The sequence below is a fragment of the Lepus europaeus genome, chromosome 21, assembly GCF_033115175.1.
Source record: "Lepus europaeus isolate LE1 chromosome 21, mLepTim1.pri, whole genome shotgun sequence".
NCBI classification, from domain to species: Eukaryota; Metazoa; Chordata; class Mammalia; order Lagomorpha; family Leporidae; genus Lepus; species Lepus europaeus.
In genome coordinates, this window is record NC_084847.1 from 51542686 (window position 1) to 51563630 (window position 20945).

At 63.5% G+C, this 20945-nt stretch overlaps 3 protein-coding genes across 3 annotated transcripts in view; 2 read left to right on the forward strand and 1 right to left on the reverse strand.

Moving 5' to 3' along the window:
• Positions 1–5605, forward strand: part of BAZ1B (bromodomain adjacent to zinc finger domain 1B) — a 72372-nt gene extending 66767 nt beyond the window's left edge. The window contains exons 16-19 of the mRNA XM_062180734.1: positions 1107–1222; positions 3465–3604; positions 4575–4678; positions 4771–5605. Of these exons, the coding sequence (XP_062036718.1) occupies positions 1107–1222; positions 3465–3604; positions 4575–4678; positions 4771–5128 (718 nt within the window). The 3' untranslated portion in view covers positions 5129–5605. The remainder of the gene's footprint in view (positions 1–1106; positions 1223–3464; positions 3605–4574; positions 4679–4770) is intronic.
• A 3429-nt stretch (positions 5606–9034) lies between these two features.
• LOC133750722 (frizzled-9) lies at positions 9035–11065 on the reverse strand. Its single transcript, XM_062180375.1, has one exon. The coding sequence runs from the start codon at positions 11063–11065 to the stop codon at positions 9293–9295; it is 1773 nt and encodes a 590-aa protein (XP_062036359.1). The 3' UTR covers positions 9035–9292.
• Positions 11066–12937: 1872 nt separating this feature from the next.
• The window catches only part of LOC133750528 (tyrosine-protein kinase BAZ1B-like), a 42442-nt gene continuing 34434 nt past the window's right edge, over positions 12938–20945 (forward strand). Inside the window, exon 1 of the mRNA XM_062180103.1 lies at positions 12938–12967. Coding sequence (XP_062036087.1) covers positions 12938–12967 — 30 coding nt within the window. The remainder of the gene's footprint in view (positions 12968–20945) is intronic.

Below are 20945 nucleotides of genomic sequence, written 5' to 3' on the forward strand. Positions count from 1 at the left end.
TGAGCCCCGGTTGCCATCACGTCTGTGTGTGTTCTGGACATTCATTCATCATTCAGCTTTGCCTCCTGTGCTCTCCTCCGTGTTGGGAACGATCTCCGCGTAGCCTGCCCCGCGCCCAGCTAAACCCCTGCTGTCGCTGGGGAGATTGTTTTTATTTAGTTGAAAGGTAGAGTTACAGAGAGGAAGAGAGAGAGGTCTTCTGTCTGCTGGTTCACTCCCCAGATGGCCACAACAGCCAGGGCTGGGCCAGGCAGGAACCAGGAGCCAGGAGCTTCCTCTGGGCGCCCCACCGGGGAAGCAGGGGCCCAAGCACTTGGCCATCTCCGTCGCTTTCCCAGGCTACTAGCAGAGAGCTGGACAGGAAGTGGAGCAGCCGGGACTGGGACTGGAACTGGCAGCCATATGGGATGCCGGTGCTGCAGCCACGCCAGAGCGCCGACCCCGCCACTTTGTTCTTCACTGAGTATCAGTGAGGCCAAGTGCTGATGTTTGCTGAGTTCACACTGAAACGTGAGGCCATCAAAGGGCAGCCCCCTGCAGTGTGGACCCTGGCGTGCTCTCTCAGGGCAGAGCTGTTTGATCTGACCCCACCTTCGCGGTGTCCTCAGCGGCTTCTCCCTGCCTTCCAGCTGCTCTGAGACGCGGGGCTGGGAGCGGCTGTTCTGAGCTGGGATTACCGCGCTTTGATCTTAGGGTCATCTGCAAGCTGCTGGTCATGGAACCGGGCCAGCAAGGTGGAGTCGGGCCAGAGGCGCACCTGCCTGGCTGCTGGGGCTCTGCAGTCCACCCCCCCCCCCCCAACGCCGGCAGCTTCCACTACCTGCAGTGTTACATTATCTGGCTCCTTGTGTGAGGCAAAGGCATTGTTTTGTGGGGGAGGGGAGCGTTGTATTGTGGTCTTGATTTCTGTCACCAAGCCATTTGGGGCCTGCTAGAGGAGACAGCTGTTGACACTTGGTTATTCTTCGAGTAGAGCGCTGGCCTGGCCTGGATTTTGGGGTTCCCTGCCCGGAGCAGAGCTGTCAGTCTGGTCTCTGAGAAGCTGGGGGTCCTGGGGGTCGCTGGCCCTCCTCTTCTCAGGACCGCCGTGTGGTTCCTCCTCGCAGGAATTATACCGAAGAGTCGGCCTCTGAAGACAGTGGAGACGCCGAGAGCGATTCGGAGGAGGAGGAAGAGGACGATGACGAGGAGGAGGAAGACTATGAGGTGGCTGGTTTGCGATGTAAGTGTTGGGTTTGTCTGCGCTCTCTCACGGTCTGCCCAGCTGCCGTGGAGAGGCCGGGTGCTGCCGCCTTGCTGGCTGTGTGCTCGTGTTACGGCTGGAGGGGTCCCGGCTGCGCTGTGCCCTGCGCACACTAACAGCAAGCTAGACTCGGTACAGGACTGGGACTTGGACCCAGGCACTTCCTTACGGATTGAGGTTGTCCGAAGCATTGTCTTTTTTTTTTTTTCTTAAGATTTATTTATGCTGGTGCCTTGGCTCACTAGGCTAATCCTCCGCCTGCGGTGCCGGCACCCCGGGTTCTAATCCCGGTCAGGGCGTCGGATTCTGTCCCGGTCGCTCCTCTTCTGTGGCCCGGGAGTACAGTGGAGGATGGCCCAAGTCCTTGGGCCCTGCACCCGTATGGGAGACCAGGAGAGGCACCTGGCTCCTGGCTTCAGATCAGTGCAGTGCGCCGGCCGCAGCGGCCATTGGAGGGTGAACCAACGGCAAAGGAAGACCTCTCCCTCTCTCTCTCTCTTCTCTCTCTCTCTCACTCTCTCATTGTCCACTCTGCCTGTCAAAAAAAAAAGATTTATTTGAAAGGCAGAGCGACAGAGAAGGCTTCCTTCCACTGGCTCACCCCCAGATTCCCGCAGTGCCTGGGGCTGGGCCGGGCCAAAGCTGGCGTCCAGGAACGTGGTGCACGTCTGCCGTGTGGGTGGCAGGCGCACTAGCAGGGAGCTGGGCTGCAAGTGGAGCAGCCGGGACTTGAACTGACGCTCATGCTGATGTTGGCCGGGCGGCCCAACCTGCTTCCCCAAGTGCTGTGCCCTGCCTCCAGCCCAGGGGGCGTCTTGCCTGCCCTTCCAGATTCGAGAGCTCCTGAAGAGGGCAGAGCTGCTCTCGGGTCGGCTGGCCCACTCTGGTCGCAGTCAGGCGACGGGCTGGCAGTTTGCTGCCGTCCCCCGTGGTGTAGCCTGCGACGCTGGGTCTCTGTGTTTGCAGGAGCTCCTTCTGTTTGTTCACTGGGGCAGATTGTCGAAGGGAGTCCCCCTGGGAGGCAGACGTAGTGCCTTCGCCTGGTGTCCCGACGAGGCCGGCCTCGCTTGGCCTGGGCTCACGGCTCGGTGCACATTTGTCTGCGAACAGATTCTGAATGTCTTCTCTGTTTTCACGCTTTTTTTTTTTTTTTAAAGAATTGTTTATTTTATGTGAAAGGTACAATTACAGAGAGAGTCTTCGATCTGCTGGTTCATTCCCCAAATGGCTGCAACAGCCAGAGCTGGGCCAGACAGGAGCCAGGAGCTTCTTCCAGGTCTCCCACGTGGGTGCAGGGGCCCAAGCAGTTAGGCCGTCTCCCAGCAGGGAGCTGGATCGGAAGAGAAGCAGCCAGGAATTGAACCAGTGCTCATACGGGATGCTGGCGCTGCAAGTGGTGGCTTAAGCCACTGTGCCACATTGCCAGCCCCTGTTTTCACATTGATGATTGCCTAGGACTTGTTACTCCCTTTCCAAGGGATTGCTCCCACCTGGGTGTCTAGGACCTCCGTTTGCCCAGAGGGGTCTGAGAAGCCTGTGGCCGCCTTGTTCATGGAAGCTCTGTGCCCCGTCTGTCCAGAGGTCGTCTCCCCACTCCCCACGAGTGACCCAGGCTCTTAGTGAGGAGAGTCGCTGGACTTGATGGAGCAGCCTCGGGCCGGTGCTGGGGCGTTGCTGCCTGCGGGCACGCTGTGGTGTGCCTGCCGCAGACCTGAGCTGCAGGTCTCTGTGGGGACCCTGGACGAGGCTGTGGTGGAAGTGCCCTGGCCATTGCCTGCGGGCACGCTGTGGTGTGCCTGCCGCAGAGCTGAGCCGCAGGTCTCTGTGGGGACCCTGGACGAGGCTGTGGTGGAAGTGCCCTGGCCATTGCCCGTGGTATTCAGAAATGCAGAAATGAGGCTAACCCAGGATGGGTGCAGAGGCGGCCACAGTGCAGGATGGCTCGGGGCCTGCGGACGTGAGGCCGAGCTTTGGCCCGAGGACGTCCTGTAGCTGCCCTGTCAGCTAACGCCTTCGAGGCCTCATTCCTGGAGTGACCGCGCCGCCCCAAGGACGGAGGTCCTGGAGGAGCTGGTGCCAGCGAGGTGCCAGCGTCCGTTCCCCGTCGCAGGAGGAGCAGGGGCACCCTATCCCCTGGAGACCTCCGCACCCCTTCCTGCAGTGCCGTGGCTGCGCCCTCCATGCGCGGCTCTTCCGCGCTGATCCTCTCTTCTCATTGCAGTGAGGCCACGCAAGACCATCCGGGGCAAGCAGAGCGTCATCACCCCTGCAGCCAGGCCAGGCCGCCGCCCGGGGAAGAAGCCCACCCGGCGGGCGCGGCCCAAGGCGCCCCCTGGGGACGACGCTGAGGTGGATGAGCTGGTGAGGGTGACTTTCTGTCCGTCCTCCCCACCCCACCCCACCCCAGCACTAGGAATTTGTCAAGCAACAGGTGGGAGCTCCCCCCCTCCCCCCAGCTTGGGCGGCACCGGCAGCCGCAAGCAGACAGAGGCCCCAGACCCTCCAGGCTGCTATGTCCGGCCTCCCCCTGCTGTGGCCTGCGTCGTGGCCTCAGGGAGCAGGCAGCCTGCAGCTTGTTAAGGTTTTTAAAATAGTTCCCATGTGTCCGCATTGGGCGCAGGGGCCGGGGCTCCTGCGGGAATGTGGGCAATGCCGGGGCCTCGCTGGCTGGCGCGGCTCTGCCCACAGTTGTCGTGGCAGGGGCGGGGCCTGCCTGCCCCCAGCCCGCCGTGTCTTAGCACTTTTGTTTCAGGTCTCGCTTGCACTGTAAGGAATAAAAAGCAGCTCTTGAAAATGTGCCTGTTTCGACAGATTCCACTGCGCTTGGGGCACAAAGCAAGCCACTGGGGAGGCCAGAGGGCGCCGGCAGATCCTTTGTTTGCCCAGCCCTGCCCCGGTGAACTCCGGCTCCTGTGCCTACCTGGAAGGGGCCCCTCGCTTGCCTGGCCTGCGCTGGCAGAGCTGGGGCAGCCACAGCTCTCGCTTTGCTTAGACCCTGGAGACGCCCCAGCCCCACACACCTCTGGGCTCGGTGCAGTGGCTTGATGGTGCCCCCGCGGCATCACCTTGACCCCAGGTCCTTCTGCTCTCCGACAGGGCTGCTCTCGGCTCAGCAGCCGCCCGGGGAGGGGACACGGGGCTGCTGGGGCGTGGCCTGGCCCGCTGTGGGGCGATGCCGGCGCCTGCGCGCCCGGAAACACCTGACCTCCGTCCTTGTCTCCCTCTGCAGATGCCCGAGTCTTGCCCTGTGCTGCCCCTCCTCCCCCTCCCCTCCTCCTCCTCTCCCCCCTCCCCCCTCCCCCACACTCACGGTCCTTTCTCCCCATGCCAGGTGCTTCAGACGAAGCGGGGCTCCCGGAGGCAGAGCCTGGAGCTGCAGAAGTGCGAGGAGATCCTGCACAAGGTGGTGAAGTACCGCTTCAGCTGGCCCTTCAGGTGAGCCCCACCCCTGGGCCCTGGGAGGGCGTGGCTCGCGGGGGTCCCGGACTGGCTGAGTCACGCGGGCTTCCTGCGGGTTCTCCCCCCAGGGAGCCCGTGACGCGGGATGAGGCCGAGGACTACTATGACGTCATCAGCCACCCCATGGACTTCCAGACGATGCAGAACAAGTGCTCGTGCGGGGACTACCGCTCGGTGCAGGAGTTCCTGGGCGACATGAAGCAGGTGTTCAGCAACGCCGAGCTCTACAACTGCCGCGGCAGCCACGTGCTCAGCTGCATGGCGAAGACGGAACAGTGCCTGGTGGCCCTGCTGCGCAAGCACCTGCCCGGCCACCCCTACGTCCGCAGGAAGCGCAAGAAGGTTCCCGATCGGCCCGCCGAGGACGGAGCGGACAGTGAGCCCGAGCCCGCGGGCCAGTCCCGGGGACGAAGACAGAGGAAGTAGAGAGGCGGGCCCCGGTGAGGGAGCTGAGTTGGGGGGTGGGTAGCCGGAGACAGCAAGGGAACAGGAACGGGAGGAGAGGGTTGGGGGCACCCAGGAGAGGTGGCCGCGCTCTCCTGGCCTGGGCGGGGCTCTCTGCCCAGAGGCGCCTCCTTTCTGAGTTTCCAGAGAGGCCGAGGGCACAGCTTGTCCTGGGAACCCGGTCCCTATCCCTTCCATTCCCTAGGGCCCCTCCCACTCTGGCGACCACAGCAGGTCGGCGGGCGTGGGCTGACCGCACGCTGTGGCTGTGCAGCCTCACTGCCTTCAGCCCGGACGCCCCTCCCCCCGCGGCAGCGTCGGTGAGTGCCATGCACGCAGGATCTGTGTTCACCAGCATTGCGGGGGCAAAGGTCACGTCCCGAGCCATTCCTGAATACCTCTCCCCAGTGCCATCACCCCCCCCCAACAAAAATTTAAAAAAAAAAAAAAAAAAAACAATGAAGGCACTTCACGCGAGACTGGCGTCCTGCTTCTAATCATGCATGTAGCCCTTACTGTGAGGCCTGGCCGCGGGTGCTGGGCCGGCCCGCCCACACCAGACAAGCTCTTGGGGGAGCAGAAGACAAGCAGGAGGAATGGAATTGTTGACGTTTTTTAAATTGACTTTTCTAGTTATTAAAAGTTGCTTGTTTCAGCAGTGACGTTGTATAAAGAACATCCTGTAACATACTTGTCACCTTGCTTTGGCACATGTACAGTACGATTTCTAGGATGGTGTTTGCTCTACTCCCTGCCGCAGAGGCTGGGCTGGGCCCGCCCAGCAGGTGGCTGCCGCTGCCCAGCCGCTCAGCCTTCAGCTTGTGGCTCCTTGGGAGCCTGCGCGCCCGTGGTCAGGGCCCGGGCGTGGGAGGGCCCCCTCCCCGCAGCCATCGAGCGCTCACGGCGCGCGCAGGCCAGGCTTTGTAGTCTTCTTTCCCTTTTATGACAGATTTTGATAAAAGTACAGAACAGGGTTTCATTTTCTTTTCTATCAGCTTTGAATCCGGGAGGTTGGAGCCCCTCGGCGCTCCTGTCCCTATTTAAGTTAAAGGAGAAGCGGCCTGGGAAGGGGACCATGCTTGGAGGACTGGGGAGAGGGCCTCTGGGCGGTGACGCCCGGCTGCAGACCGGCTCCCGCCGAGGACCCCGGGGCCGGCGCGCGCGCGTTCACCGTCCCTCCTCCCGCAGGCCTGGAGCTAGCCCCGATGTCCAGTTCCGTGACCCTGGCCGCTGCGCCCTCCCCGCCTCTGTCCCAGGTCCAGTCTGTCCTTGTTGGTAGTGAGAATCCTACGTTCCCACCTAAGTGACATCGGAGCCGGTGGTTGTTTTTTTAAGTCGTCTTTAAGGAGGAAGGGCCCCGTTCAAGGGTGAACTTGTAATAAATTGGAATTTCAAATAAACATTATGTACTTGTGTTTATAAAGAAGAACCATGGTGCCAGACCTTCCTTTGCGTGCTCGGGGCTGGGAGCCGGGGCCTCCCCACCGCCCGGCCTTGTCCCTGACTGCAGGGCCTCGGCCTCCAGGCTTATTCCCGACGTCCTGGGCGACGGAATGGTGACCCCCAAGCCTCTCCTGGTCTTTTCTCAGCGCCCCCCCCCCCAACTCACTGGAAACAAGGTTACAAGAACACGTCTGGTCAGGCTTCACTTTGGGAATCTGTGTGGTCCTTGAAAAGATCTATTTATTTAGGGGAGAGAGACAGAGCTCCCAACTGCAGGTTCACTCCCCAAATGGCCAGAAAGACCCGAGCTGGGCCAATCAGGAGCTTTCTCCAGGTCTCCCACGCGGGTGCAGGGGCCCCAGCACGTGGGCCACCTTCCACTGCTTTCCCAGGCCATAGCAGGCCGCTGGATTGGTCCAGCCAGGACACCCAGCAGCACCCATGTGGGATGCCGGTGCTGCAGGCAGTGGCTTTACCTGCTGTGCCACAGTGCCGGCCCCCTTGGGTGGTCCTTTAATTTTGAGGGAAAGTTTGACATTTTAAAAAGATTTTTAAGGAGAATCTCAACACAGAATGAAAAGCAGTGAATCCCCGCGGCCTTGGCATGGACCCCTGTGCCACAGGCCAGCCTCACGAAGTCACAACGGTTGTGGGCAGCACCCAGCCTAGGGGCTACAGATACCCAGATCTCACTCGCATCCTGTGTCCGCCAGAGCCAGCAGCAGCGGGGAGCCCTCAGCCTTGGGTGCAGGTTCCACCCTGGTGAGCAGGGGCCCAGGCACTGCTTGGATTCCGCTCTGGCCTGGGAGCCCTGGGGGAGAAAGTTGAGCTACCTCTGGGTGTGTCCCACAGGTCCGGGCACACACAGGATGTGAGAACTTTGTCTGGGGCTCTCCTGAGACCTCCTGTGTTGGGAGGGGGCGTGGTCTCACACAGCTGTGGCTGTCGGGTGTCTGGATTCCAAATAGGCAGCTAAGCTCAGAGCCTGTGCCTCTCCCTACCTGCAGGGCACCACACACCAGGCAGGAAGAGGGTCCTGCTTGGGTTCCTCCCTCTCCTCCCCCCTGCCCTGGACCTTAAAGCTCCCTGAGTCCAGCTACTCCCTGCAGGGTTTGGCCTCTGGTTGCCTGCCCATAGTGTGGACCAGCTCACTCAGATCCACGGGGCAGGCTCTGTGCATCCGGGCACGTGGCAGCACAGTTGCCGAGGTGCCTTTGGCTCTGGAAGGTTCCCTCTGGAGCAGAGGGCGGGTGGAGCTGGGGGAGGGTGGTCGTCTCCCTGCCCGCCTTGCCCAAGCTTCTCTGGACACAACCTCCCTAGGCCGCCCACACACAGGAGCTACCGGAAGCTCCTAGGACGCACTGGCTTTTCCGAGCCTGGAGCGTCCGACCGCCGTGTGATCTGAGCGGGCTGAGCCCTCCCTGCACGTGGGGAGAGGCCCGGAGGCAGGACCTGGGCCAGGGTCCATTTCCCACTGGGTCCGGGACTTTTCCAAAGCCTCGGCGGCCATGGCCCTGCCCTCCAAGTCCCGGCCAGCGTGAACCAGCCCAGCCTCAGAGCTGAGCCTCCCGGGACCCTGCTGCCCTGAGCACCAGCCCCGGGCTTGTTACCAAGCCCCAGGCCATCCCCTGGCCACTGACAGCCCTGCGGATGCTGACTTCCCAACTCCACTTGGGTTGGTGCAGGGTGGAGAGTGTGGCCTGGGAAACCCTGGAGGCAGGGAGAGGAGTGGGCTAATTGAGCTCCCCCCTCCCTGGGGCCGCCCCTTGGCTGGGCCCTGGGTGGGGAGGGGGAGGGTCTGCCTGGTGCTGTCAGTGCTGGCCGTGTGGCGTAGGCACCCAGGGATTGTAAGGAAAACCTGCACCTGGCTGGAGTCACGCCCCCCCCAAGATGGTGGGCTCTGATCCCAAAGTGACAGGGGTCTCTGGGATGGCCACACCCACACAGCAACCCTGAGCTGCCCCAGCACCCAGGTCTCCTGCACACACACGGGCAGGGGGCCTCTGTGGGGCTCCCCGCCTGCCCCACTGTCCCCACTGCCATCGGCTTCCCCAGTCTTCCCACAGCGCCAGGAGCCGGGGGGCTAACTCCCACTGAGCCCACGTCCCCAGTGTGGCCCCGTGTGCACTCAGAGATGGTGGGAGGTTAGGGGGGACCCACCAGCGACCTGGGGCGCCCCAGCCGGCATCCTGGGTTCCCTTGAAAAGCACAGGGCTCGGTGACAGGCAAAGGGGAGAGGAAGGAACAGCGCCCCCTGCAGTTGGGACACAGTGACACAGGGCACAGCAGCTCTGCCCGGACCCCTCCCTCCGGGTTGGTGGCGAGCCCAGCACCTGCCCTCTGCCAGCGCTGCCCGCAAGGGAGCCCCTGCGGGGGCCCTCGCCCTGCGACCGTCCCCCTTCCCGGCCCAGAGAGGACTCAGCGGTGCCACACGGGGGTTTATTCCAGTCACAGCTTCCAGAGAAACGCAACAATAAATTACATCATTAAATAAACTCCTGCTGCGTCCTGCCCGCTTCCCCGCCCCCTCCTGCCTGGAGTGCGCCCCCTCTCCCGGGACCCTGTGGGGCCTCAGCCAGACCCGCCCCCTGCATCAAGGGAGGGGGGGACGCACGCGGACGGGCGCCTCGCTGGGTCCTCAGGCCCTGCACACTCACTGGCCTGACCCTGACAGCTGGGCCGCCTGAGCCAGGCCATGAGCCCCTAGAGGTGGGTGGGGTTCTCCAGACAAGGGTCCGTCTTGGTCATGTGCAGGACCACGGTGGGGGCCTTGTAGTGGCAGTGGGTGCCACGGCCGTAGCCCCCGGGCGCCCGGCAGGCCTTGGCCCGGGCCCGGCCAGCTGCCAACTTCCGGTGGCACAGGCTCTGCCAAGTCTGCAGAGTCTTGGAGCTCCACACCCAGACCCCGCTGGTGATGCCCACCACCAGCGACATGAAGATCTTGAGCATGAAGACGGCCACGGTGGGCACCGAGCCCCCGGGCAGGGAGCAGTCCCTGCGGCCGCCGGGCAGGGCGGCGGCGGCGCACGGCTGCTCCGTGGCACGCAGGCGCCAGTAGTCCATGTTGAGGCGCTCGTAGACGTAGCACACGATGACGCAGGTGGCCGGCACCGTGTAGAGGATGGAGAAGACCCCGATCTTGACCATGAGCTTCTCCAGCTTCTCCGTGTTGGTGCCGCCTGTCTTCATGATCTTCCGGATGTGGAACAGGGCCACGAAGCCGGTCAGGAGGAAGCTGGTGCCCAGCACCAGGTAGCAGGAGAGGGGCACCAGCACGAAGCCCGTGAGCGCCGCGGCGTCCATGCTGGCCACGTAGCAGAGCCCGGTCAGCTCATCCCCGGCCACCTTGCGCAGCGTCAGGATGACGATGGTCTTGAGCGCCGGCAGGCCCCAGGCGGCCAGGTGGAAGTAGCTGCCGTGCGCCTCGATGGCTTCGTGGCCCCACTTCTTGCCGGCCGCCAGGAACCAGGTGAGCGTGAGGACCACCCACCAGAGCGAGCTGGCCATGCCGAAGTAGTAGAGCAGCAGGAAGACCAGGGTGCAGCCCGTGCTCTCCAAGCCCTCCTGGATCACGTAGAGCGCGCCCGCCTCCTGGTCGCAGGCCACGCTCTGCGCGCCCGCCACGGCGCGGATGAGGAAGGCCAGTGAGTAGACGTTGTAGCACATGGAGAGGAAGATGATGGGGCGCTCCGGGTACTGGAAGCGGTGCGGCTCCAGCAGGAAGGTGAGCACGGTGAAGGCGGTGGAGCAGAAGCAGAGCGCCGACCACACGGCCATCCAGACGAGCGCGAAGTCCTTGTCGCGCCGCGACCAGAACACCTCGACGCCCGGCCCGCAGCGCGGCGCGCACGAGCGGCTCCTCTCCACGTACTGGAACTTCTCGGGGTTGGCGCAGGCGCCGGCGCCGCCGCCCGCGCCCGCCTCGCCGGGGGGCCTGGCCGGCCGCGGCGCCACGGGCAGCATGCCCAGGCCCTTGTGCGGCTCGGCGGGGCCGGCCGTGGCGTTCTCGGGCGCCTCCATGCACAGCGCGTGCGGGTCGTTGCGCGTGGGCAGCCGCGCGCAGTCGAGCGAGTCGGGCCAGCCGAAGTTGAACTGCTCCATGATGGGCGCGCAGCGCAGGCGGGCCTGCTCGCACATGGGCCGGCAGGCGGGGATGGGCGTCGAGACCTGGTCGGTGCACATGGGCGCGTACAGCGAGCACAGGAAGAAGCGCAGGTGCCCGTGGCAGCCGTACTGCACGAGCGGCGCGAACTCGGCCAGCTCGGCGGCCGCCTCGCCTTGCGACGTGTGGCCCAGCAGGTTGGGCATGCGGGTCAGGTTGTAGCCGATGCCGCGGCACATGGGGATCGCCACCGCCTGGCACGGCGCCGGCCCGCGCCCGCGCTCCGGGTCGAAGCGGCCGATCTCCAGCGCCGCGCCGCCCGCCGCCAGCAGCTGCCACAGCAGCAGCGCCCCGCGGAGCGGCGACGCGGCCATCCCGGGCAGCCCCGGCTCACTCGGGCCGCGCCGTCCCGCGCCCCCGTGCCTGCCCGCCACGTCGCGGTGCGCGGGCCATCGCCGAGCCGCCCCCGCCGCCACCACCCACGTGTGTCCGGGCGCCGCCGGGAGCCGCGGGCAGCGCGCGGACAGCCGCCCGAGGCGCAAGAGGGGCCGAGCCCGCCGAGCCGCCGCCGCTCCAGCCGCCGCCGAGCCAGAGCGGGCGCCGTCTCCCCGCGGCCGCGGCTACAAACCCCGGGGCGGGGCTCGCGGCGGGGCCACGCCCAGGGGCGGGGCCTCCTGGCCGCCGAGCACGCCCCCCGCCGGACTTTAAAGGCACAGCATCTCGCAGCCCGGCGGGAGGCCAGGGTGCCTGGGAGGCGCCGTCTGCCTGCTCCCCACGCGTTGCCCCTCGGCTGCCCAGCTTGTCCCTGCGGCAGGGCCGGTCTGCGGGAGGCTCCCCCGCTGCCCACACGCCCGTCCGCGCCGCCTCTTCCTCTACCCCAGGGGAGCAGGGGGGAAGCCACTTCTAAGGTGTCCACTTTCCGCCTTGGGCGCAGTGACAGCCCGAGCTAGCCTCCGCCACTTCACCGATTGCACCTGACCTCGGGCTCCTGTCTGCGAGCCTCAGTTTCCTCTTGTGTACAGCAGACAGGCGGTCACACAACTGTGCACCTGCTTTGGGCCCGCGACGCCCCCCCCCCCCCCCCGTCGTCCCGTAGTCACTGTCCCCATTTCCAGGTGTGTAACCTGAGGCTCCGAGAGGGCTGGCCACAGCTACTGAGTGTTTTCTCTTTGGGATTGTCTGGCTCCAGACCCCACATGGCTCTCCCAAGATCCTTGTTGTCACCCCAGCGCCTCTCCCGAGGGCGCCCCTCAGAGCTGCCGTGGTTCCCAGGTAGCGCTACAGGGACAACCCAAGTGGCACGGGTAGGCCACCAAGGGGCCTTGCTCCGGGACCCCCCAGACGCTGGTATTCCCGCCCTCCCAGCTGTGCCCACCCCTTCAGCTCCGGCTTGGATTCCAAGAGAGTGCTTAGCCACCTGTCATAGTCTTAGAGGGAATCTGGTACCCATTTTATAGGTGAGAAACCGAGGCTCGGAGAAGTTGGAGTGTTAGTCCAGGACTACATAGCTCACAAGGGGCGGGCTGGGCATTTAGAGTCTCCCCTGCCCGTCGCCACCCCCAGAGGAACGGCACCCGCCCCGCTGGCCCGGTGAGCCGGAGCCTGTGAGGAGACGGTGGTGGTGGTGAGGGGGAGAACGCGGGACTGCCATCTCCCACACGTTCCTAAGTTAGTGCTCTTGGAGCTGTGCTGGCATCCGGGAAGGGACAAGGACAGGGAAATGCTGTCCCCAGCACACACCTGGCCCCCCCTCTCAAGGGAGGTCAAGGGCAGGAGTGTGGCTCCTCTGGAGAAAGGACCCAGCTTTGACCACCCGGAGCTTCCCAAATGTCAGGCACTCCCCACTGTGTTGGCAGTGGCAGCGGGAGCCCAGGCAGGGCCCCCCACCCCCCACCATGCCCCAGAGACAAGCAGGGTCCAGCCTCCAAGCCTCTGGTTCCCTCTCACCCCGATCTCCCTGGACAGGGCCAGAGGCTCTGCTCTGGGGGCCGGGGTCCCCGCACACTCTGAGCCCGCCTTGCGCCTGCCCGTACAAATATTTGTTTCTTTGGCTCTAGCCCGAAGAGGCATCCAGGTGCCTGAATGGCAGTGTGGCTCCGCCCAGCCGCCTCGCCCCCAGCCAGGGGCTGTGGGAGTTCGGGTGTGTGTGTGTGTGTGTGTGTGTGAGATCACATGCCACGCCCCCTATGGTGGAGAGCAGGGCGGGGAGGGCGTCCCTGGGGCCGTGGGATGCCAGGCCAGTCGCCATGGCAACAGCCGCTCCTGGGAAGCCAGAGGTGGGGGGTGGACCGGCCCTGCCCCCGTGCAGATGGGTTCTGGGGCCGCCTGCCCACCCACCCGGCATTGTCACTGGATCCCCTCTTTACAAAGGGGAACAATGCCCAAGGCGCTCACTGAAAGGGAGACTATGAGGACCTCAATGCCCAGCCCGGCCCTGCTCCCTGGGCAGACGGGGCCCCTGAGACGCTGGCCCTGGGAATGGAGTCTCCTCCCTGGGGCGGCGGGGTGGGGGGGAGCCTCCCTGGGGGGTGCCTCCCTCCCTGGGGGTCTTGGATGGACCCAGGTGCCCTGCACGTGTGGGAAGGCCCAGCCTTCCCAGCCCTCCCACCCTGGCCCTGGCCCTCTGCAGGCTCCTCTGAATATCACCGCCTAGACTACAGCCAGCACTCAGTGCCGCCGGGACACATGCCAGCCCCCTGGGGACAAGCCCTTCCCTCCCCCATCACCCTTCCCCTACCTCCCCCCAGCTCAGCTCTGATGTTGCCTCCCCCAGGACACCCCAGACTCAGGCTCCCATCCCCAGCCGGGCCGCTGCACCTGTGTCTGGCTCCCTGTGAGCTGGGGGCTGCGGGGTGCGGTTTCCGGAGGTAAGGACCAGGCTGTGCCTCCTCCGCACCCCTCACCCCTCTGGGCACCTGACCTGGCTCCCATAAACGTGTGCTGGGTTGGGTGCCAAGAATGTGGGGTTGAGAAGGGGGCCAAAGGTCCTTCTGGAAGAAACCGAAGGCACGTGGGGGGCCCGAGGTTGGGGAAGGGGTGTTGGTCGGACTTGGGGACAGAGCTGCCCATGTGACTGTGTGTGGGTGCACACACGTGCAGGTGCCTGGTTATACCTGTGTGTGCACACAATCCTGGTGCACAGAGGCAGGGCTGGGCAAGACTGGGGTGGGGCTGCAGCTTGAGCTCTGGTTCTGACTCAGTTTCCCTTTATGGGGTGTCAAGGGGCGGACTGGACTGTGTTCGTTACTAAGGAAGAGTTTCAACGACTCCTCTTAAGGGCACTGACTGCTGTCGCCAGTTACTCCACACTGGAAGCGGGCGGTGAAGCAGAGCAACCATCACCCCCCGCCCCTGGCAGCGCAGGCCCTGGGACAGGCAGTCTGGGGGGTCAAGCGCCAGTTTGGGACTTTCGTTTTCCCCGGAGAGCTGATACCATATACAGTACACCTTGCATGGGGCGTGAGAAAAGTAAAAGCAAGGGCCCGGCGCTGTGGCATAGCAGATGAAGCCGGTACCTGCAGTGTCAGCATCCCAAAGTGGCGCCGGTTCAAATCCCAGCTGCTCCACTTCCGATCCAGCTCTCTGCTATGGCCTGGGAAAGCAGTGGAAGATGGTCCAGGTCCTTGGGCTCCTGCACCCGCGTGGGAGACCTGGAAGAAGCTCCTGGCTTCGGGTTGGTGCAGCCCCAGTCATTGTGGCCAACTGGAGAGTGAGCCAGTGGATGGAGGACCTCTCTCTCTCTCTCTGCCTCTCCTTCTCTCTCTCTTTCAAATAAATAAACAAATAAATAAAAAGAAGTAATACAGCAACTTTAAAAAGGTGAAGGTGAAATGCTGGCGGTGGAACCCAGGTGGCGGGCACTGAGTGCCCACTGTAAATTCTGTCCCTCTCTCCTCCGTAATGTTTAATCTTCATAATAAAATATCAGAAAAAATTTCATCATGAACTTCTTTCCGTGTCCGCACAGAAGAGATAGGACTCTTTTTTTTTTTTTAAAGTATTTATTTATTTGAAAGGCAGAGTTAGAGAGAGGGAGGGAGAGAGAGAGAGAGAGAGGTCTTCCATCTGCTGGTTCACTCCCCAGATGGCCGCAATGGCCGGGGCTGGGCCAGGCTGAAGCCAGGAGCCAGGAGCTCCATCCAGTTTACAGAAAACGTTTGCCGGTGGCTCAGTGGGCTCGCGCTCTTATTTCTGGGGCATGGAGTTGGGGAACTCGATGACTGGGTCGGTGGGCCTGTGACTTTTCGTACGGCCTCACAGAGGGGCGTTGGTGACACTCTAGAAAAACTGCCCAGTCCACCGGGTCCTCAGACACCTCGCGGGCACGGGTGTCAAAAAGTGTACCCCATCCCTGGGGTCGGGCCGGCACGAGCTGCCGCCACCCCGGGTTGGTTTGCTTTTGTTTTTATCTCAGCGCAGTGTTAATGTGAACTTTTCACGGCAGACACGGAGTGAGCACTCGCTCAGGGCGGGGCGCAGGCTGGGCTGGGCGCTGGGGGACACGGGATGGACAAGGGCAGCTGGCAGCCCAGCCAGAACAGCGCCCCCTGCAGTGCCAGCTGATGACTGCAACCAGAGAGGGAAGCCAGGTGGGAGCCAGGTAGACAGGGAGCCCTGGCAGGGAGGGGGTGCAGGGTGCAGGGTGCAGGGCCCGGCAGGCGGGGGTCACACGCCGGCCGGGGGAGCCGCTGGGAAGGGGCGTGGGCCGGGCGCAGGGCGGCCCCGTGCGGGCTCGCGGGAGCCAGGCTGCCCCGGGCGGGCGGGAGGCGCCGAGCGCGCTCAAAGTCGCTTTTGTGCAGCCGGGCGAGCTCCTGTTTCGTTGACGTTGGACCCCGCCGCTTATTTATCCAACTCGAGGGGAAGTTCAGCAGCGGCAGGGGAAAAAAAATAACCCGGGCTGCCGAGCAAGGGAGCAGGAAAGAGGCCCCCGCTGGCCGCCCCTCCTGGCCCTGCCCTGCCCAGGGGGCCCAGGCAGGAGCGGGGGCTCAGCGGCCGGCCTCAGGCTGCCCCCCCATCCCGGAGGCTGGACGCCGGCTTCTCCCAAGAAAAGCATCCATCCGCCTCCTGGGTCCCCTCTGCCCAGCCCCGGCCTGGGGGCCGCTCCAGAGCAGGTGGTCCCCAGGGTGCCCCTGGGCCACTCTGAGCCCTGTGGCCAGCCTCGGAGCCTGGCTCTGGGCCCCTGCGGCCTCTCGGGGCGGGAGAGCCGAATCCCAGCAGGGCCTGGCAGATGTGGTGGTGTGACCTTCAGCCACCGCACGCCGTGTCCTCCTGTGGCCAGCGGCTGGCTGGCATGGCAGGAAAGGCGTGGGGCCTCCTCTCACCACCCCAGGCCACCTCTGGGGGTGGGGGTGGGCAAGGCTGGGCCCCGGGGAGGGGGGAGTGTCAGGCCCTGGTTGGAGGGGCACACAGCCCTTTGCCACGCCCCTCACCTCGCCCTGGGCACTTCAGCCTGGCCAGGGCCGGATTGGGCTGCAGGGCCTGGACAAAGGCCCCCCTTTCCACCGCCCTGGGGTTGGCACAGCAAGGAGACCTCCCCACGGGGCACGTGGCTGCCCACCCCCGCGTCCCCGGCTGATCGGAGTGGTGTGTGTCCCCGCGCTGGAAGTGTAACCCCCCCGAATTCCTACATTGGTGCAATGGAGGTGGGAGTTTTGGGAGGGGATTAGGGTCAAAGGAGGTCATGGGAGGGGGGACCGCAGGATGGGGCGCTAGTGGCTGTGTAAGAAGAGGGAGAGCGACCCCGGCTGGCAGCCGGCTGCACCTCCGTGGGGCGCCCTCTGCCGTGTCACGGAGCCAGCGCTCCGGCCACGGCCTCGGCCTCGCCAGCCTTTGGGGGCTGTGACAAATAAACATCTTGGACACCCATGGGTGCAGCTGGAACAGCTGCACATGCGCACCCGGCCTGCGCTGCCCTCCTGTGGGGTGGGGGGGCTGCCCGGGGTCCTAGGCTTCCCTCTCCACCTCTGAGCCTGGGCACGGCCAGGCTGTCCCCTCGCGGGGGCTCCTTCCCTCACCCAGCCCCCGACACACCAACGCCTCCTCAGGGCATGCTCCAGCTTTGCCCCCACCTCACCTACCCCGCCCCAGCATTTGCCACTGCGTCTCTGGGGTCCCTGTTGTCCCCACCTCCACCCCACCCGCCAAGCAGAGGGGCTGGTGCACGGGGTGCGGGGTGCTTTGAGGCCTGCAGGCCACCTGAGAGGGCCTGGTGTGTCCCAGCTCCCTGCTGATGTGCACCCCGGGAGGCGGCAGGTGACGGCCCAAGTGCTTGGGTCCCTGCCACCCACCTGGGAGGCCCGGATGGAACTCCTGGCTCCTGGCTTTGGCTCAGACCAGCCCTGGCTGTTGCATCATTGGGAGAGTGAACCAGAGGATGGAAGATTGATCTCGCTCTCTGTCTCTCAAACCAGAGGGAAATAAAGTTTAAAACACTAGGGGTCAGCGCTGTGGTGTAGTAGGCTAAACCCATATGGGCACCGGTTCAAATCCCGGCTGTTCCACTTCCAATCCAGCTCCCTGTTAATGCAGCGCAAGACGGCCCCAAGTGCTTGGGCCCCTGCACCTGCGTGGGAGACCTGGAAGAAGCTCCTGGCTCCTGGCTTCAGATTGGCCCAGCTCCGGCCATTGTGACCATCTGGGGAGTGAACCAGCAGATGGAAGACCTCTCTCTCTCTCTCTGCCTCTCAAATACATAAATAAATCTTTATAGTAAAAAAGTCTGTTGAATGAAGACCTCTGGAAACAGGAGGCGACCAAGGTGCTGGCCTCGGCCCTGGACCTGCTGGCTGGGGTCTGGGGGCTCACACAGCCTTGTCCCTCTCTTCCAGCTCCTCCTCCATTCGCCTGGGAGCTGTGGCTGCACAGCCATGGCCGGGGGTGGGGAGGGGGCACAGCCCAGTCCCAGAGCACCGCAAGGTGGCCCCCGAGACCCCAGCATGGCGGCTGCTGCTCTGGCAGCTCAGCCTCGCCGCCATCTCTGGACCCTTCTGGGGCTGGGGTCCCTCTGCCCTCCCTGCCCTCCCGCCTCGGAGCTGCCCCCACCCCGTCCCTGGGCCCTGTGGGGGCTTCCTGTTGGCAGGAGCTCCTCTGGTCCTCAGGGACATGGAGACTGAGTGGGGCGGGGGCGGGCTGAGAGGTGGGGCTGTGTCTCTGCCTGCCCCCCCACCCCACCCCACGGCCAGGGCCGCTTGCCGCCCTGCAGGTCTGCAGGCCTCCCTGGCACAGAGGGCTGCGGCGGCTCCGGACAGGGGGCTCTCAGAGGCGTCCCTGTGGGGATAGCTCGGGGAGGCCCTCGGCTGTCCCAGGCCTGGGGGCCGGTACTGCGCTCAGCAGGTTAAGATTGGTTATTTGAAAGGTTGAGTGACAGACAGGGAAGGAGAGTTGGGGGCGGGGGGCAGGGGGAGAGAGAGAGAGAGAGAGAGAGAGAGAGAGAGAGAATCTTCCATCTGCTGGTTCACTCCCCAAATGGCCACAATGGCTGGAGCTGTGCCAGGCGGAAGCCAGGAGCCAGGCGCTCCACCCAGGCTCCCCTGCAGGCAGCAGGGGCCCAGGCACCGGGGCCGTGTTCTGCTGCCTCCCAGGTGCACATCAGCAGGGAGCTGGATGTGGGATGTGGGTGTCCCGAGCGGCGACCTCCCATCGGAGCCACACGCCCGTCCCCGCCACCCCAGCGTCCTCCTTCCGTGGGATTTAGGTCCCACAGGGGGAAAAATAAATGAAGACTTACATTTTCTGCTGCACTGGTGAAAGATGAATAATTAATATCGTATATGAAAACACTGGCGGCCTAAGAGTGCACGCTTTTCCTTCTGAAGTCTAAGGCAATGAGAACACGTTGGCGGCGGGCTCGGGGCGTGGGGCTCGGGGCTTAGGGAGTGGGGCACTGGGTATGATAAAAGTGAGGGATCTGGCCCACGGGGCATCCCCAGGCTCCCCACACCCCCAGCCCACGAGGAGTCGCTGAGCTCAGCCCGCCGAGGCGGGGGGCCCATCCCCTGCTGACGGAGGCTTTGCTCAGCTCAGTGTCCTAGTGAGGTCACTCATGGGGGAGAGAGAGAGAGAGAGACAGAAGAGAGAGAGGCCTTCCGTCCGCTGGGTCGCGAACCGGAGCAGCAGGGACTGGAATCCGCATTGCGCTGTCTTAAATACCCGAGGTTAGAAATCGCACGTGCAGGCCGGGCATCCGTGGGTGCCACCAAGCAAGGGTGAAAGACGTTTGGAGGAAGCATTGTGTCCGCACGGAACGCGTGCCGGCTGTTCTGGGCCAGCCTCGTCATCGCGGTAGGTGTCAGGAGCAGCCATATAGGCCGTAAAGTCCCCGGGGCTGTGTGCAGCTTCCGTGCCAATCCTGCGCCCTTGGATGGGAGGGACAAGGACATCCTTGGATGTCGCTACCCACAGCAGGTCCTGCAGCCAGCCCCCCGCTCGACAACCGTATACTGCGCTTTCTCTTTAAATAGAGCAAGAGTAGAAGTCCGTGTTTGGCGGCGCCACCGTGGCTTAACAGGCTAATCCTCTGCCTTGCGGCGCTGGCACACTGGGTTCTAGTCCCGGTCGGGGCGCCGGATTCTGTCCCGGTTGCCCCTCTTCCAGGCCAGCTCTCTGCTATGGCCTGGGAGTGCAGTGGAGGATGGCCCAAGTCCTTGGGCCCTGCACCCGCATGGGAGACCAGGAGAAGCACCTGGCTCCTGGCTTCGGATCAGCACGATGCGCCGGCCGCAGCGGCCACTGGAGGGTGAACCAACGGCAAAAAGGAAGACCTTTCTCTCTGTCTCTCTCTCTCACTATCCACTCTGCCTGTCAAAAAAAAAAAAAAAAAAAAAAAGTCCGTGTTACGACACAGCTGATGCTGCTGGAGACACCGGCGTCCCATAGGAGCGCTGGTTCGAGTCCCGGCTGCTCCGCTTCCCATCCCGCTCCCTGCTGATACACCTGGGAAAGCAGTGGAAGATGGGCCAAGTGCTTGGGCCCCTGCACCCACGTGGGAGACCGGGAAGAGCTCCTGGCTCCTGGCTTTGCCTGGCCCGGCCCTGCTGTTGTGGCCGTTTGGGGAGTGAACCAGTGGATGGAAGACCTCTCTCTCTCTCTGCCTTTCAAATAAATAAATCTTGGGGAAAAAAAAGATTAACAAGCATCATGTTATGGGCAAACTTTAGACCACATGAGAGTAAACACTAAAGTGTGAGAAGCCACACTGCTCACGCCCCTCCCTGTCCTATCTCTGGGGAGGGGCCCCGCTGATGGGGGGGGGTTCCCCCAGATGTCACAGACCTGGGTTCACGTTAACGCTGACACATGACCAGCACTGGGGTGCGTTCACGTACTTAGGTTCATTTTAATAAGTGGTATGTGCATATATTTCTCTTGTATCGAGGTATAATCTCCATTAAGATGCACACATTCAAAGTTATTTGAAAGGAGCCAGTGTGGTGGTGCAGTGGGTTAAAGCCCCGGCCTGAAGCGCCAGCATCCCATATGGATGCTGGTTCAAGTCCCAGCTGCTCCTCTTCTAGTCTAGCTCTCTGCTGTGGCCTGGGAAGGCAGTGGAAGGTGGCCCAAGGCCTTGGGCCCCTGCACCCGTGTGAGAGACCCAGAAGAAGCTCCTGGCTCCTGGCTTTAGACCGGCCCAGCTCCAGCTGTTGCAGCCAATTGGGGAGTGAACCAGCGGATGGAAGACCTCTCTCTCTGTAACTCTTTCAAATAAACAAACATTTTTAAAAATAATAAGTAAAAAATAAAAATTATTTGTGAGACATAGATAGAGGCAGTTCCATCTGCCCACCACAGCCAGGGCTGGGCCAGGCCGAAGCCATGAGCCCAGGACTCTAGCCACGCCTTCTACACAGCTGACCGGGACCCAAGGACTTGACCCATCAGCTTCTGCCTCCCGAAAGCCGAAAAGGAGAGCAGAGCCAGGTCTTGAACCCAACACCCGGGGGTGCAGGCCCAACACCCTGGAGTGCAGGCCCAACACCCTGGGGTGCAGGCCCAACACCCTGGGGTGCAGGCCAACACCCTGGGGTACAGGCGCAACACCCTGGGGTACAATCCCAACACCCTGGGGTACAGCCCCAACACCCTGGGGTGCAGCCCCAACACCCTGGGGTGCAGGCCCAACACCTGGGGTACAGGCCCAACACCCTATTGCCTCCCACAGTTCATTAGCAGGAACCCAAGAAGGGGTCTTATCCACTTTTCACAAGTTTATTTATTTAAAAGGCAGAACGAGAGCGAGAGCGACAGTGCGCGCTCTTC